The sequence below is a fragment of the Lithobates pipiens genome, unplaced genomic scaffold (assembly GCF_037356315.1).
Source record: "Lithobates pipiens isolate NorthernLeopardFrog02 unplaced genomic scaffold, aLitPip1_a1.2 Scaffold_23, whole genome shotgun sequence".
NCBI classification, from domain to species: domain Eukaryota; kingdom Metazoa; phylum Chordata; class Amphibia; order Anura; family Ranidae; genus Lithobates; species Lithobates pipiens.
Genome location: NW_027507785.1, coordinates 176370250 through 176387773, shown reverse-complemented (window position 1 = coordinate 176387773; position 17524 = coordinate 176370250). Strand labels below are relative to the sequence as shown.

Genomic DNA, 17524 nt, shown 5'->3' with positions numbered 1-17524 from the left:
TGAAATCATTAGGTTTGTATACTTTAATGATTAATTTGCATAGTGTGTGCTACAAGGAATATGTTAGAAGTTAGATTAGCCATTTCAGCCCCAGAAGATTTTACTCCCTTCCTGACTAGAGCACTTTTTGCAATTCGGCACTGCAGAAATCTGTTTAATGAATTTTTCAGAATATTCTTAAATTAGAGAATTTGTAAATTCATAAATTAATAAATTAGAAATTCGAAAATCCGAAAAACCCGAAAATTCGAAAATCTAAGACAATAACTAACTAATAATAACTTAATTAATACTAACTATTAAATTATAGGTATTGGAATTTTCTTTCAAATTTGGCTGTTAGTGAACATCGCGAATACAAATTTATGCAAAGTTACGAATTATCCGAAATAACAAATGCCGCATCTAAATGAATGGAACATAACAAATTAATAATAATAAATAAAAATAATAATAATAATGATAAAAAAGTATTATTATTATTTATTATTAATTTGTTCAGTTCCATTTGTTTAGATGCAGCAATTTGTTATTTCGGATAACTTGTAACTTCAGATAAATTTGTATTCGTTACGTTCACTAACAGCCAAATTTGAAAGGAAATTCCAATACCTATAATTTAATAGTTAGTTATTATTAGTTAGTTAGTTATTTTTTCGAATTTACGAATTTTCAAATTTACAAATTGCAATCATAATGAATGACTCCCCAAAAAAAACTAATGAAACAAAAATGAAAACTAACAAATTTTTTGCATAGTGGAGGGCAAAGAATAGCGAGTACAGTGACAAGTGTAGCATCAGCATTCATTATAGACTGAAGGGGGCTAATCTGTGTGAAGGTACGCCGGTGAGAAAGGAGTTGCAATACTTGAGGTGGAAACCATTGGATTCATTGCTTTGTGGTGTCATTAATTAAGAAGGGGCAGATTCTGGAAATGTTACAGAGGTTAAAAGGGGTCATTTAAAGATATGAAAAGCTCAGTTTTTCTTTCAATGATTTTTATTGAAATCAAATTTGACAGATAACAAGGGTCTCATAATAGCACAAATGGAACATTATATAATTGTGCTAAACTAAAGTACTGACCCTGTCTAAAAAGCTCAGTTTTTGACAGACTGAGCTTAAAGACGTATTGTGACATCAATACTGATATGTACGTTAGTGATAAGCGAGGCTATAGAAGGGGTGAGCTGTGAAGTAGAAAGATAGATTTGGGCTTTATTGGCATAGATATGATATTGGAAGTCATGGTAGGCTAGCAACTGCTACAGGGAAAAGAGTAGAAAAAGCATAGAAGGGACCCAAGAGTAGAGCTTTGGGGGACCCCAACCAAAAGAGGAAGAGGTGAGGGGTAGATAGAGTTGTAGGTGACACTGAAAGTACAATAACATAGGTAGGAGGAGAACCAGAAAAGAGCAGAGTGATGAAGATCAAGGTAATGGAGTCTTTTTGAGGAGGACTGGGTGATCAACTGTATCAAAAGCAGTGTAAAAGTCTATTAGTATGAGTATTGAGCAGTCCCCATTTGTTCACCAATTAAGAATTCAGTGAGTTTTAGTAGGGCAGTTTCAGTGGAATGTTGCAGGTGGTAGCTAGACTGTAGGGGGTCAAGAAGGCTGTTACCGTTAAGGTACCGGCTCAGATCATTGCAGACAAGGCATTCAAGAAGTTTGGAGGCTAATGGGAACGGAGAAATGGGTCTTAAGTTGTTCAAACTGGTGATACTTTTAAGTATGGGGGTGACCAGGGCTTTTTTTCAGCAGTTCCGGCACCTCCAGCACTGAATGTATTCTATAGCAAAGTGTGCTGGAGGGTCAATTGATGCTGACTACTGGGGGATCTATTGTCACTGGGAATCTATTTTTATGTGGGGGTCTATTGTTGCTGGGGTGAGGTCTGTCATTGTGTTGGGGATCTATTGTTGCTGTTGTGGGGTCTGTTGCTGCTTGGGTGGGGTCTATCAAATTCCATACAATTTAGTAGCACAAAATTATACTTGATTCTGTACTGCCTAAAAAGAGCGGTACTGGGAGGGGAGTAGGGGCTGGAGCCAAGAGGCAGAGCTCAGAGGTGGGTAGGGGGGCAGAGACAAAGGGTGACTCATAAGGTGGGAGTTCCTGCACCTATTCTCTGAGAAAAAAAGCCCTGGGGGTGACTAGTGAATGTTTGAGAGGGGTAGGTTAAATGCTGGTAGAGAGGGAAAGAGAAGATGTGAGTTAGAGAGTATAGAATTGAGCTGGAGGGTGGCTGTAGTAGTTGTGCGGGAATGGAATCCAGAGAGCAGGTGGTGAGTAGGGCTGAGCTTCGAGTTCGAGTCAAACTCATGTTCGACTTGAACATTGCCTGTTCGCCTGTTCACCGAACAGCGAACAATTTGGAGTGTTCGCGGCAAATTCGAAAAGCGGAATACCCTGTACAAGTCTATGGGAGAAAGTGCTACCTGAAGGGTCTGGTATGGATATTTGGGGGGAATCCCACGTCATTTTTTTTATTTGACCTGGGGTTCCCTTAATATCCATTCCAGACCTGAAGGGTCTGGTAATTGAATTTGGGGGAACCCCACACTTTTTTTTTTATCAATGATTTTCAATGACTGTTCTCTGTATTACGGGGAGCCGACAATTCATTATAGCTGCGAGTGATTTTAAATGACTTTTTTCCTGCAGAAATTAACTTTGTGCAGGGACAGTTCTAAGCACGGGAAAGATTCGCCCCTTCACAGGCATACTATAGACACCCCCCAGGTACGAAATTTAAAGCAATATTACACTTTTATTGTTTCACTTTAAGCATTATTAAAATCACTGCACCCGAAAAAACGGCCGTTTTTAAAACTTTTTTTGCATTGATACATGTCCCCTGGGGCAGGACCCAGGTCCCCAAACACTTTTTATGACAATAGCGAATATTAGCCTTTAAAATTAGCACTTTTGATTTTGAATGTTCGAGTCCCATAGACTTTAATAGGGTTCTAAAGTCCCACGAAGTTTAGGTCTGTTTGCAGGTTCTGGTGTGAACTGAACCAGGGGGTGTTCGGCTCATCCTTAGTGGTGAGGTAGGCCTCAGAATGGAGTTTAGCAACTTCCTCAGCAGTAACATGATCAATGGGAAAGTATTGAGTTTGGTGGTAGACATAATGGGGGAGATTTCATAAAACTGGTGCACACAGAACCTGATGCAGCTGTGAAAACTAACTACGGTAATTAGCTTCTAGGTTTTATTGTCAAAGCCTAATTTATCAAGCTGATATTAAAAGCTGATCGGTTACTATGCATTAGACATGTGCAGAGTAAAATATTTTGCTTCGGAATTTCGTTTTAGTCCGAAAAATTTATTTATTTAGTTACTCCTGAAATTCGTTATTATTTATTTAGTTTTTCGTTCAAAAATTGCATTTGTCCGAAAATCCACATGAATTACGGTCGAATCTGTCTTTGAAGGCTTATGGTGTCTGTCGAATGTATAAAGAAGATTCGACGGAGCTAGTATATAGCATACTTCGTGTGAACTTTAGAACCCTATTAAAGTCTATGGGACTCCAACGTTCAAAATCTAAAGTGCTCATTTTAAAGGCTAATATGCAAGTTACTGTCCTAAAAAGTGTTTGGGGACCTGGGTCCTGCCCCAGGGAACATGTATCAATGCAAAAAAAGTTTTAAAAAACGGACGTTTTTTCGGGCGCAGTGATTTTAATAATGATTAAAGTGAAACAATAAAAGTGTAATATTCCTTTAAATTTCATACCTGGGGGGTGTCTATAGTATGCCTGTGAAGGGGCACATGTTTCTGGTGCTTAGAACTGTCCCTGCACAAAGTGTCATTTATGCAGGAAAAAAAGTCCTTTAAAATCACTCGCAGCTATTATGAATTGTTAGCTCCATAATACAGAGAACACTCATTGAAAGTCATTGATTAAAAAAAAGAAAAAGTGTGGGGGTCCCCGAAATTCAATTACCAGGCCCTTCAGGTCTGGTATGGATATTAAGGGGAACCCTGCGTCAAATTTAAAAAAAATTGACGTGGGGGTCCCCCTAAAAATCCATACCAGACCCTTTATCTGAGCACGCAACCTGGCGGGCCTCAGGAAAAGAGGGGGGAACGAGAGAGCGCCCCCCTCTCCCTCCTGAAGCATACCAGGCCACATGCCCTCAACATTGGGAGGATGCTTTGGGGGGTCTGTGACCCCTCAAAGCACCTTGTCCCCATGTTGATGTGGAGAAGGGCCTCATCCCCACAACCCTGGCCGGTGGCTGTGGGGGTCTGCGGGCGGGGGGCTTATCAGAATCTGGAAGCCCCCTTTAACAAGGGGAACCCCAGATCCCGACCCCCGCCTATTTGAAATGGTAAGGGGGTACAAAAGTACCCCTAACATTTCACAAAGAAAGTGTAAAAAATTGTTAAATAAGACAATCACACTTTTGAAAAATTCCTTTATTAAAAAAAAAAAAAAAAAAAAAGATTCCAGCGGTGCTAATATACTCTTGCTATCCAGCGATGGATGGATGATCATCTCTCCGGGGTCCAGCGATGGCTGATCTGATCCAGCGCAACGAATCCATCTATCTTCTGTCTCCACGGAGGAGACACTGCGGGGATCCCGGCGGCCTGCGTTTGTTATATGTGGAGGGCGAGGCCACCCGTCACCTGATCCCACCCCCCTATGATGCAAGGGGAAACCCGGGCTTCCCCAGTGACGTATGGGTGACCCTGCCCCCTTCTGATGTAACGGAAACCTGCCTGTGTTACATCAGAGGGGGGTGGGGTCACCCATACGTTACGGGGAAGCCCGGGTTTCCCCTTGCATCAGAGGGGGGTGGGTCAGGTGACGGGTGGCCCCGCCCTCTGCATATAACAAACGTCAGGCCGCCGGGATCCCCGCAGTGTCTCCTCTGTGGAGACAGAAGATGGATGGATTCGCTGCGCTGGATCAGAATCAGCCATCGCTGGACGCCGGAGAGATGATCATCCATCCATCGCTGGATAGCAAGAGTGGATTAGCACCACTGGAATCTTTTTTTTATTTTTTATTTTTAATAAAGGAATTTTTCAAAAGTGTGTTTGTCTTATTTAACTATTTTTTACACTTTCTTTGTGAAATGGTAGGGGTACTTTTGTACCCCCTTACCATTTCAAACAGGGGGGCCGGGATCTGGGGGTCCCATTGTTAAAGGGGGCTTCCAGATTCTGATAAGCCCCCCCGCCCACAGACCCCCACAACCACCGGCCAGGGTTGTGGGGATGAGGCCCTTCTCCACATCAACATGGGGACAAGGTGCTTTGAGGGGTCACAGACCCCCAAAGCATCCTCCCAATGTTGAGGGCATGTGGCCTGGTATGGTTCAGGAGGGAGGGGGGCCGCTCTCTCATCCCCCTCTTTTCCTGCGGCCTGCCAGGTTGCGTGCTCAGATAAAGGGTCTGGTATGGATTTTTAGGGGGACCCCCACGCCAATTTTTTTTTTATTTGACGCAGGGTTCCCCTTAATATCCATACCAGACCTGAAGGGCCTGGTAATTGAATTTGGGGGACCTCCACGCTTTTTATTTTTATTTTTTTTATTTTTTTTTTATCAATGACTTTCAATGAGTGTTCTCTGTATTACGGAGCTGACAATTCATAATAGCTGCGAGTGATTTTAAAGGACTTTTTTTCCTGCATAAATGACACTTTGTGCAGGGACAGTTCTAAGCACGGGAAACATGCGCCCCTTCACAGGCATACTATAGACACCCCCCAGGTATGAAATTTAAAGGAATATTACACGTTTACTGTTTCACTTTAATCATTATTAAAATCACTGCTCTCGAAAAAACGTCAGTTTTTAAAACTTTTTTTTGCATTGATACATGTCCCCTGGGGCAGGACCGGGTCCCCAAACACTTTTTTAGGACAGTAACTTGCAGAATCTTTTCTCTCTGTCAAATCTTTTCTCTCTGTCAAATCTTTTTTCTCTATCGAATATTTTCTCTATATAATCTTGGACTAATAGAGGTAAGGTTAGGCACATTCGACCACAGGTTCTATAGACACAGATTGTTATTGTCAGAGTCACGTCGAATCTCCTATTCTATATCGAACTGTTGTAACAACGAAAATGAAAATAAAGCATTTATTTATGTAGGATCTTTCGTTTTTCGGATTCTGTGCTTTCGTTATCGTTTGTCAAAACGAAAACGAAAATACCTGAAATTCGGATGAAAATGCATTTGGACGAAAACAAATGCACATGTCTACTATGCATAGCTGCACCACATTCGTTTTAGTAAATCCTCCCAAATATGTTGGTTGGGGAAGAGGGCTCAACAGTATAAAACTCAATACAAATTGTATTAATCTTGTTTTTGAAAGGATTGCCAATCTCCTGGACAGCGATTAAGATAGTGGGTGGAGGCAGTGGGGGATGAAGTACAGTGTTATAGGTAGTAAATAGTTGATGCGGCCTGGAATTTACTGACAGTGGTAAGGTAGGTTTGTTTAGCAGCAGTTATATAAAACTAGATGATTTCTTGCTTGTTTCCAGAATGACAGACATTATATAGGTGTTAAAAAGAAAAATGACTACTGAGTTGTGGTTGAGTGCAGCTTGGTGTGGGAGCAACAACACACACACTTGGGCCAGATGCAATTGAAAGAACTTGTATTGAAGTCAAAGTAAAACAGTTCACAACAAGCCCAACCGGGAACAATCACAGGTGACAGCATCGTTTAGCAGAGCATGTCAGGCTTTCTCTGAACAGTCCCTCTAGGCATGTAACGGTTTGCACCAGCATTGACCAGTCCTCTTCTGACAGAGCCATTACCCCTTATTGGGGTCATCCTCCAAGGGGTTAATAGCTAGCGCTGCGATCAGCTGTGTAGGGACCTGGTACAGGCAGGCGGCAGGCCCGATCTTAATTGTGCCATAATGGTGCCTACTCTCACTTCCTAACTCGCTGCAAGAAGTGACATGTCTTGCTGACTGGCGCTAAGGGTGGGTAGGTGCAGCATGGTGCAGTGGCAATAACACAAACTCAGTCCAGATACAATTGAAAGAACTTGTATTGAAGTCCCAGTAAAACAGTTCACAACAAGCCCATTGGAATTTGGAAGGCAACCCATCCAGGAACACTCATGGATGACAGCAGCATGTAGCGAAGCAGGTCTTAGCTGAGCTGACAACCTTTGTCTTGAGGGGCGGAATGCGGCCTAGCCAGTTGGAGCTTAAGTGGGAAGGTTTCCAGGAAGAATGGTGGATCCCCATGGTTTCCTTACTCATCTGGAATGTTACATAGTAGGTGAGGTTGAAAAAAGACACAAGTTCATCAAGTCCAACCTATGTGTGTGATTATATGTCAGTATTACATTGTATATCCCTGTATGTTGCAGTCGTTCAGGTGCTTATCTAATAGTTTCTTGAAACTATCAATGCCCCCCGCTGAGACCACCACCTGTGGAAGGGAATTCCACATCCTTACCGCTGTTACAGTAAAGAACCCTCTACGTAGTTTAAGGTCAAACCTATTTTCTTCTAATTTTAATGAGTGGCCACGAGTCTTGTTAAACTCCCTTCCGCAAAAAAGTTTTATCCCTATTGTGGGGTCACCAGTATAGTATATGTATATTGAAATCCCCTCTCAAGCGTCTCTTCTCCAGAGAGAATTATTTCAGTGCTTGCAACCTTTCCTCATAACTAATATCATCCAGACCCTTTAGCTTTGTTGCCCTTCTTTGTACTTGCTCCATTTCCAGTACATCCTTCCAGAATCACAAAAAAGAAAGCCAGATGAAATCCGATCATTCTTCTAGAAATACATTTTCCCTGCTGCTAATACTGTCCCTGACAGATGGATGACCTGTCCCTACACTATATACACGCTAAATGTGCACCAAACCCAGGAGCCATGGTCTTAAGTAGACTCTGCCTGACCCAAGATGGCTACCAGAGTCATAAGGCCTGTCAGCATCCAACCGGATTGCTGCCTTAGTGATTTAGGAAACCATAGAGGAACCATGTTCTCCCTAACTTCTTCTCCCTCTGCACTGCTGCTACGGTTTAGTGCCACACGCATTGGAGAAAATAGACTACACCTGCCTACAGAGTAGCAATGATTTGAAACCTTTGGTTTATAGATACTGTATAATATGAATATTATTTTAGTCATGTAAAAAAGGATGATAAATGATTATATTTTCAAACTAAACTACCACTATCTTTAATCAAGCAGACATCTACCAGTAATGCTTGTGAGTATTAAGCCCTTCTCCAGTCCTTTGTGCATTATTACACCACCAACCAACACCTGTTACTCTGTGTATTTGGTGCCAGGAGCATTATCATTGCATTAAAGAGTAAACATTGCCAAAATTAAACCATATGGATTACATGACAAGTTTCAACCACCACTGCCTTACTGTTTCATCATCCAATTAGAACTTTTTTTACCCAGTGTTCTGCACCAAGCAATGCTACTGCTGTTGTGTTGGAAATCAAAGATGTGGCCATGATATTTGGCATGGTAACTGGTCAAAAGTCTCCATATACTGCCCTTAAATTGCCTGTAATTAATTTTTAATAGTTCACAAACTTTTTAAACAATGAATTGCCTTCCATACCTACAGGCTGCAAGTAATGCAGTAATTAAATGAAACATAAAATTAAAGATTACATAAAGCATGTGTAAAAAAACAAAACATTTTACCTGTGTTCGTAGCAGATCCTTCAAAATCAGTTTCCTCTTCGAGGCTTTGGGTCTCAATATCCCCCATAATTAATTTGGGATTCTGTAAACATTAAAAAATGCTTTCAAATTATTTGAAATGCTCAAAGAGGCCATATAAGCATTGTGTTCATATGTATTACTGTTTGTTACTGTAATCTACAGAATTTGTATGAAGCAGTAGTCTGTAAGCCGGATATCCACCAGTGCAACATTAAAAACAAATTCAACCAATACTAAGGGCTTTATAAATATTTTTACACAAAGTTTACACAATTTTCACACAGAGTTTACACATTTTCAATTTTTTTTCCCATTAGATAAAATGTTGAATCTTGAGCTAGCCTTACATGGATCACAATTCAACCAGTTCAGCAGGGACTGGCCGAAATTCAATCCATGTATGGGCACCCTGGTTGTACACAAGTCGGCTTTTTCCTAAATGGCTCCCAGCACTCCCCACCAGAAAAACACAATAGCACTGTGGAGGGTTGGGGGAGGACAGTGGTGGAACTGTGGTGGAAGGAAAGAAAATTACATAACCTAAGGCCTTCCTTAGGGGAATCTTGTGTGAAAATTATTAAAATAAATTTCTTAGTAGGAATGGTCTCGATGTTCGACTCGAACATCGGGTGTTCATTTGTTCGCGAAAGAACTGAACATATGGGGCGTTCGCGGGAAGTTTGAGTGCAATGGAGTGCCCCATAATGCACTGCGGTATTGCAGTGCTTGACGGCTACTGATTGGCCAAAGCATGCACTTGACCTGCATGCTTTGGCCAATCACAGCGTGATCTGCTGTGAGAGCCATGATTGCCCAAACACAGGGTGCCTTTGGCCAATCATGGCTCAGGAGGCTAAGTCCACGCCGAACACTATATGAGACTGCTTACAGTGGCCATATGTAGTGTGATAACGTGGAGATTGAGAGAACTTGAGATAGATTAATCAGGCTAGTTAGCGGCGTGCAGGAAGTTTTTATTTATATATAAATATATATATATATATATATAATATATATATATATATATATATATATATATATATATATATATATATATATATATATATACAGTGCAGTCAGTGTAGACTATATATATATATATATATATATATATATATATATATATATATATATATATATAGTGCAGGGTATATAAAACAGCAGTGTATTGAAGTGGGAACCCTATGACAGAAGAAAAAAATGGCATGAGCCCCCCCCCCCCCCAAATCTATACCAGGCCCTTTGGGTCTGCTATGGATCTTAAGGGGAACTCCACACCAAAATTAAAAAAAGAATTGGTGTGGGGTCCCCCCCAAATCAATACCAGACCCTTATCTGAGCAAGCAGCCTGAAAGCCAGGAAAGGGAGGGGATGAGTGACCCCCCACCCCAAAGCACCTTGCCCCATGTTGATGGGAACAAGAGCCTCTTCCCGACAACTCTGGCCATTGGTTGTCGGGGTCTGCGGGCGGGGGGCTTATTGGAATCTGAAAGGCCCTTTAACAAGGAGGTCCCCAGATCCCGCCTCTTGTGTGAATGGGTAGGGGTACATTGTTCCCCTACCCATTCACCAAAAAAATTGTAAAAAAATAAAAACCGCAACAGACAGTTTTTGACAATTCCTTTATTATAAAAGAAGAAAAAAGTGTCCCGTGATGTAAATACAAAAAAATAAAAAGCTCCACATCAATGAGAGGCCTCCCAGCTACTGCTGTCTCTTGGCTGCAACACCTGTTATATAGGCAAGGGCGGGCCACCGGATGATGTAACTGAGATACCTCGCCTCCCTCTGATGTCATGTGACATCAGAGAGGGGCGGGTCATTTGGTTAAGTCAGCGGGTGGCTCTGCCCTTGCCTATATAAGAGCTGTCAAAGGAAAAAGACAGCAGTCGCCAGGAGGCCTTTCATGGAGGCAGAGTTTTTATTTCTATTTTTTGGGTCCATCAGGTGGCGTGATTGATGATGGATGTACTTTTTTTTCTTTTTTAATAAAGGAATCATAAAAAAAATCTGTCTATTTTGGTTTTTACTTTTTGACACTTATTTTGTGAATGGGTAGTGGTACAATGTACCCGATACCCATTCAAATAGGGGGGCTGAGATCTGGTGGTTCCCTTGTTAAAAGGGGCTTCCAGATTATGATAAACACCCTGGCCACAGAACCAGACAACCAATAGCCAGGGTTTTCGGGAAGAGGACCCCAAAGCACCCTCTCCATGTTGAGGGCATGGGTCCTGGTATGGTTCAGGAGGGGGGGCACTCCCTCGTCCCCCCTATCCTGACCTCCAGACTGCATGATAAGTGTATGGTATGGGTTTTGTGCCTTGGTAGCTACCATGAGTTGTCCAGTACCTCAGTTTACTATAGCTTAAAGTATATTTTTACTTTTGCAGCCAAACTGGAATACCACCTACTTTATATTTGTTGCCTGTTTTCATTGACATAGCATAACATATAAACAAAAAAAAAAAATAGCTGGTTACCTTTTTAAAGCAGAGTTCCAGCTTGTAAAAAAAGAAATACTGTAGCTGCTAACTTTTAATATAAGGACACTTACCTGTCCAGGGATCCCGCAATGTCGGCACCCCAAGCCGATTCGTCCATCAGCTTGGGTGCAGGCACCGGCTTCACTGCCGGTTTCTTAGTGCGCATGCGTGAGTCATGCTGTGCTTTCTGAATGGGCCCATCCTTTTCTGGGACACACACAGGTCCCAGAATGTAGCGGGGGGGAGGAAGAGGGGCCAGACATGATGCAGATTGCCGTGCGGCAATCTTACCAGGAAGTGGGAGCGAGTAACTATTAAAACCAGGTACCTACTCCCCCCAAAAAGTGCCAAATGTGGCAGTGGAAGGTGGGGGGGGAGACAAGCAAGGCTTCCCCTTCTGGGTGGAGCTCTGCTTTAAGTGCATTCTACATGCTTAAAAAACAGTACATGGTCTCCTTACTTTGCAGTGTTTAGAAGTAGTTTGTTCACAGTTCTTTATTGGCAGTTGCAAACTAGATTTGAACACTGTCTATTCTAACAAAGGGTTAAAAACTTAGAAACTGCCCTCCTGCATTGTATTTTAAAGAGTTATAGCTTAGTCTGTGTGGGGACAAAGACACTGTAAAAGCTGGTACAATAGTATTGTTAGCGACCATTCAGGACTCTGCTTTACTTAAATGTAGAGCCCTTTGGAATACTGACATAGGGGATATGGATGATGACCAATGGCATATGTCCCTGGAGTCTCTTCCAGAGAGATCAGCTTCCTATAAACTCTCACAACTATTTATCCTGCACAGAACTTATTGCATACCTGCCAAACTATATGATTGGGGTTGGAGTGATTCTGAAATGAAGTCCACAGAGGAGACTTTATACACATGATCCGGAGATACCCGAAACGTACCCGGAATTGGGCGGAGGTTATGTGGATTATCTCTGATTTAGCACAAACACCGGGTGAGATTGATGCTAAAATGTATCCTAAGGGTAGCTACATCTTGGTAACTAGAGTATTATATCTCGCTAGGAAGCTAACTGCCCAATTTTGGATGGCACCTAATGTGCCTACCAAGGCCCAGTGGGTTACTTATGTTAACTCTATTCTACTAGGAGAACAACTTGCTTATCCCCATCGTAATGTGGTCAAAAAGTTCAACCTCGTCTGGCAGAGCTGGCTTGACAGTCCGAGTCTAGCTTCCACACAGTTAGTGCTGGATAGATTGTTATGATGCTAAACCCGCCAAGAGTTTTATCGTTATTTACCTTGGGAATTTTTTTATACCATTGTAGCTAATTTGACATTCTGTGCAGATGTCCATTAACAAGATCTGGTGGTTATGTTAGTTTTTTGTTTTATGTTTGTGTACAAAAACCTAATTTCTTTTCTTACATCAGGGGACACAGAGCCATAGTAAAAACTATGTGGGTTATATCGGTGTATCAGGATTGCGGGATTACCTGAGTGTACCCCTGTTCCTGAAGGTTTCCTTTCAAGGTCTCGGAGCCTACCGTGAAGGGCGAAGATTGTTTTTTTTTATCTCTGATAAAACCCTGCGCTGAGGAAAGGTAGTTGAGATTTTCTCAGGAATCTCTCCTTCCATGTATTGTGTTGTCATGTCATGTCTATGTGTCACCACTGGAGGCTTTATTGAGCACTCTCCATTCTGACGCTGGAAACAGCAGAAGCTTTCACTTTCCTCTCCGTTCAAGCCAGCTCAGACCCTCAAGTATGAAGGGGGGTTGTGATTACTTCCTGGGCCCCCAGATTGACGGTTTTTGACTCCTTGAATGCCAGCCAGCTGCCTCTTTTTTCTTATAAAAAAATAGTTTTTTTGGGCAAACCAGGCCGTTTTACCCCCCGCCGCTGGCCAACATGATGCCGGTGCTCACACACTTCCCTGTTGAAAGAGAAAGGGGGCGCCCGTTTTCGCGTGGGGGCGTGAATAAACGGCATCAGACGCTGGCCACACATGGAGGAAGTCATTTAAGATATACATGAAAAGCTGCAGTCTGGCGGTGGAGGGACAGAGCAGAGTGGTTGCTGGTCAGGTTTGGTGACACAGGTATCTCCCTTTTGTTGACAACATTGTAATGTATAGCCAGGAGGACTAATAGCAGCTTTTATATTGTACTATAGCCTAGCAAGTGTAATATTCTTTTGCTGGTACTGCCTCTGCTTTTTACTGTAAGCTATGAGTGACAAAGGGACCAGGAACTCCTCTAAGGGTTCTAAGGGGTTAATGGTATACAACAAACTAAAAACCCTTCCAAAAGAATGGCTTCCTCACCTGAGAGGTAAAAAAGAAAAATACGGCCAGTCAGATGAGCCGTCTAGGGTATAACACTTCTGTCCCTGTATATTTCATACAAACAGTTTTTTTCTTCTACCATTTAAAATATTATTGCTATGATGTCTCTCCATAGTAGGACTAAACATAGCAGATTCCCATCTAGCCCTCAGGGCCATTTTGTTGAGGTGCAGGAGGCTGGGGATCAGGTAGATCTTCCCAAATATTGGAAGATAATTATTTTTCCTCTTTGGAGGATCCTAACAGGGAGTGAGTAGCCACACAGATCAGATGTTTGTCTACTCCCTTACTAAACCCATTTGTTGTCTGCAGCACAGGCTTTTGAGGTATCTGCCTCTAATAGGGTTCATTTGAACCTCCCCCAACTGGGGATGTGTTTCTTATTCATGCATAGCTATGTTTTCTGAATGGGAACATTTCTATGAAAGAAATGGGGGGTTCCAGCTATTAATGCTGCAATCACCTCAGTGAGCAGAGTCCCACATGTCCAGTGGATAATGCACTGATGTTAAAGGATCCAGCAAGTTAAGGTTGGATTTTCCTTTCAAAGACAAGATGTCTTTTAGCCCTTGTACACACGGTTGGACATTCCGATGGAAAATGTCCGATCGGACCATGTTGTCGGATAATCCGACCATGTGTGGGCTCCATCGGACTGTTTCCGTCGGAATATCCAACCGACAAAGTTTTAGAGCTGGGCTATAAAATTTTCCGACAATATGGTCCGATCGTTTGTAGAGAATTCCGATCGGACAAAGTGCCACGCATGCTCAGATCAAATTCCTAGACCAAAGCTATTGGCTACTAGCCTGAACATAGTCCCGACGTAACGAAATAACATCATCACGTTCTGAATAATTGGATTTTCTGACAACTTGTCCGACCGTGTGTATGCAACACCAGTTTCGGGCAAAATTCGTTGGACAAAATCTGACGGATTTGGTTGTCGGAATGCCCAACCGTGTGTACAAGGGCTTACAGTTCTGGCTGCAATTGGAGTAACTCAGTCCATTAGCCCTTTAACGTCTGCTCCACTATTTTGGTGGAGCACATTTTGAGTCACGCCAATGCATTGGAAGATGGACTCCAAGGGGTTAACCTCCCTGGCGGTACGATTATTTCAGATTTTAGGTGCTAAAAGCGGTACCATTATTTTGCATGAAAATTTGGCGTTTTATATTGTAGTCCTGTAATTCTTAGCAATAACTCACTTAAATCTGTCCAAACCAGAGTCTAGCAGACATCCCGGGTATGATAAACTTTGAAAAATGAAATCATAAATTATAATATAATAAATAATTATAAATAATTGTAACAAATAATAATATAACAATAATAAAAATTATTCAATAATGTAATCAAATCAAAAACACTGAAATTTGCTCAGTTGCAGAATTGTCACTGTCATTACTTTTCAGTATTTGATGACGGATCTCCCCACAAATCACTATCCCTCAATTCTGCGAGTGATTACAATTTATTATCGTTGTTTTTTAGCAGGTCTATAATCATTTTTGATGTAAAGTGACAGTTTTGGTTGCTGTGGACAATCTCCAGTTTCCAGGAATAAAGAACAGTTTTTATTATATAAAACTGCATGCAGGACACTGGGTAGACCACTAGGGACAAAGGGGATGTCGCAACCCTCGCAGGGAACGGAGATCAGCTCCGTGATAGATCGAGCGAGACACTGCTCGCTCGTACAGCGCGGGGACATCGCTGGATCTGAGGGAGAAGGTAAATAAAACATCCTCCTGGATCCAGCGATGCAGTCCCGAGTCTGGCTCGGGGTTACCGCTTTTGGAATAAAAATTCCACCCCGAGCCAGACTCGGGAATACTGTCAGGGGGGTTAAGGAACAGGTGTGAGATACCTGAAAATTCTGCCTGATCAGCAGGCCCGGCAAGGGGCTGTTGTATTTGATGCACTGTGTCTCACAGATGCTATGAAGGACTTGATCGTTTAAACCCTATGGCTTATACTTGAACTAGTGCATTTTTGCAGAGGTCCATGGCTGAAATATTAATCAGCCAAAGTACCAGGTCAAAACCCTTAGCCAGTCTGTGTCCCTTTCTGGGGTACGACTATTTAGAATGAATAAGTACATCCAAAAGGGGTAAAGCTCTCTTTACCAGTAAAAGGAGGTTCAGACAGTTCACCTTTAATCGTGCAACCTCTCCTATGCCTTAGTTCCCAGGGGCAGCACCAGGATCTTGGGCAGAAAGCCCATAAAGCAGAATGCTAAGGCCTTCTCATGAAGGAGCATCCCCATTCATTCGGGTGAGGGGAAAGGTCCTGCGATTCTCAAAGTCTGGCAGGAACAATGTTAAGAGCCGAAGGGAGTTCTGCGATTTTCTTCTCTAGGTTACATCTAGAGTTTCAAAAGCCTTGAAGCCTGGATGGCCCAGTCGGCATTCGATCTGAGGGTCCGGGGTTCGGGTCCTGTTTGGGTGCTGCCTGTGGGGTCCTTGGGGCTGCTGATGCGGCAGTCTTTATGCAAGAGTGTCCGTCTCCTCAAAGAATGCTCCTAAGGTTCCAGAAAAAAAGGGAAAGAAGAGAAGTCTCTCTTTCTGGCCTCTGAATCAGCTGTTATCCCAGTCTGTGATATCAGAGATTCCCTTAGTGGAACAGGTTTTTTTTGTCTCAAACCTTTTAAGGTCCCAGAGCAAAACAGAGAGGTAAGACCCATTCTATATCTCAGAGATCTGAATCGGCACTTGAACATCTGATCCTTTCATAATTCAATCGTCTGTGTCCATCCTGCAAGGAGGGGAGTTGCATATCTCCATGTGCCATAGTTTCCCGCTTACCAGAAATCTCTGCGGTTTGAAACAAAATTATTTTTATCAATCGTGGCACTGCCATTCGGCTTAGCCACAGCACTACGAGTGTTCTGAAAGATTCTGGCACCTCCTTTAACCAGGTTAAGGGCACAAGGCATAACAGTCCTAGCCTATTAGAAGATCTACTTTTAATAGATCGTTCAGTCTCAGGTATCAGCTGTAGATATCTGAAATCTCTAGATTGGATTCTCAGCCTAGGAAGATTCTCCTTTAAACCATCCAAGAGGTTACTTGGGGGCTGGTTATAGATACCATACAGAAGAGGGTATTCTTACCCCAAACGTGAATCAGTTCCATTTTAGGACTAATTCATCTTATCAGGAAAGGAAAATTCCTTCATTTGGGGAAATGGTGGCCTCCTTCAAGGCTGTCCCTTACGCGCAGTTTTATTCAAAGACTGCTTCAAGACACTATCCTGTCGGTCTGGAATAAAGAAGATTCAGGCCTTGTTTGTTTCCAATACGCTTGGCTTCAAACATAGGTCAGAGCCTAAATTGGTGGTTGTTATCTAGCAGGAGGGAAAATCTTTATCCTGCAAGGTGTTAACAGATGGCAGCCTTCTAGGCTGGGGAGCAGCCCTGGAAGATGATTCCAGCCAAGGGAGATGGTCCAGGTTGGAGGACCTTGCCCATCAACTTTTTTGGAAGTTTCAGGCAGTACATCTGGTGATAAAAGCTTGGCGGTCAGATTACGGGACTGTCCTGACAGAATTCAGTCTGACAGCCATGGCAGTGGCTTACATCGATCACCAGAGGAGGCACGAGAGGTAGTCCAGCCCAAAAAGGAGGTGAATAATGTTCTAGCTTTGGCAGAACACAACACTCCTTGCCTATCGTCAATTTTAATATTTCAGGCGTACTACTTGAGATGCCAACCATTATTTCCAGGAGAATGATCTCTTCACCCCCCGACATCTTCCTAGCAATATGTCAGATGGGGTACTCCGGACATGGACCTATTCGCGTCCAGATTCATTAATAAGGTCGACAACTTTATGTCAAACAAGGGGTCTGCTAGCAGGCGGAACAAACGCATTAGTCTTCCCAGGGGATCGGTTTCCACTGATCTATGCATTTCCACCAGCTCTGCTACTTCCGCGCCTTCTACGCAGGATTAAGCAGGAACAGAAGAAGGTGATTCTGGTGGCCCCAGTTGGGTCCTAGAAGATCTTAATTTATCAAGA

General features: G+C 42.6%; 1 protein-coding gene across 2 annotated transcripts in view; it reads right to left on the bottom strand.

Moving 5' to 3' along the window:
* Positions 1-17524, bottom strand: part of PDC (phosducin) — a 65653-nt gene that overhangs the window by 20866 nt on the left and 27263 nt on the right. For both annotated transcript variants that reach the window (XM_077452648.1, XM_077452649.1), the window contains exon 2: positions 8680-8761. In XM_077452648.1, the coding sequence (XP_077308774.1) occupies positions 8680-8746 (67 nt within the window). In that variant the 5' untranslated portion in view covers positions 8747-8761. The remainder of the gene's footprint in view (positions 1-8679; positions 8762-17524) is intronic.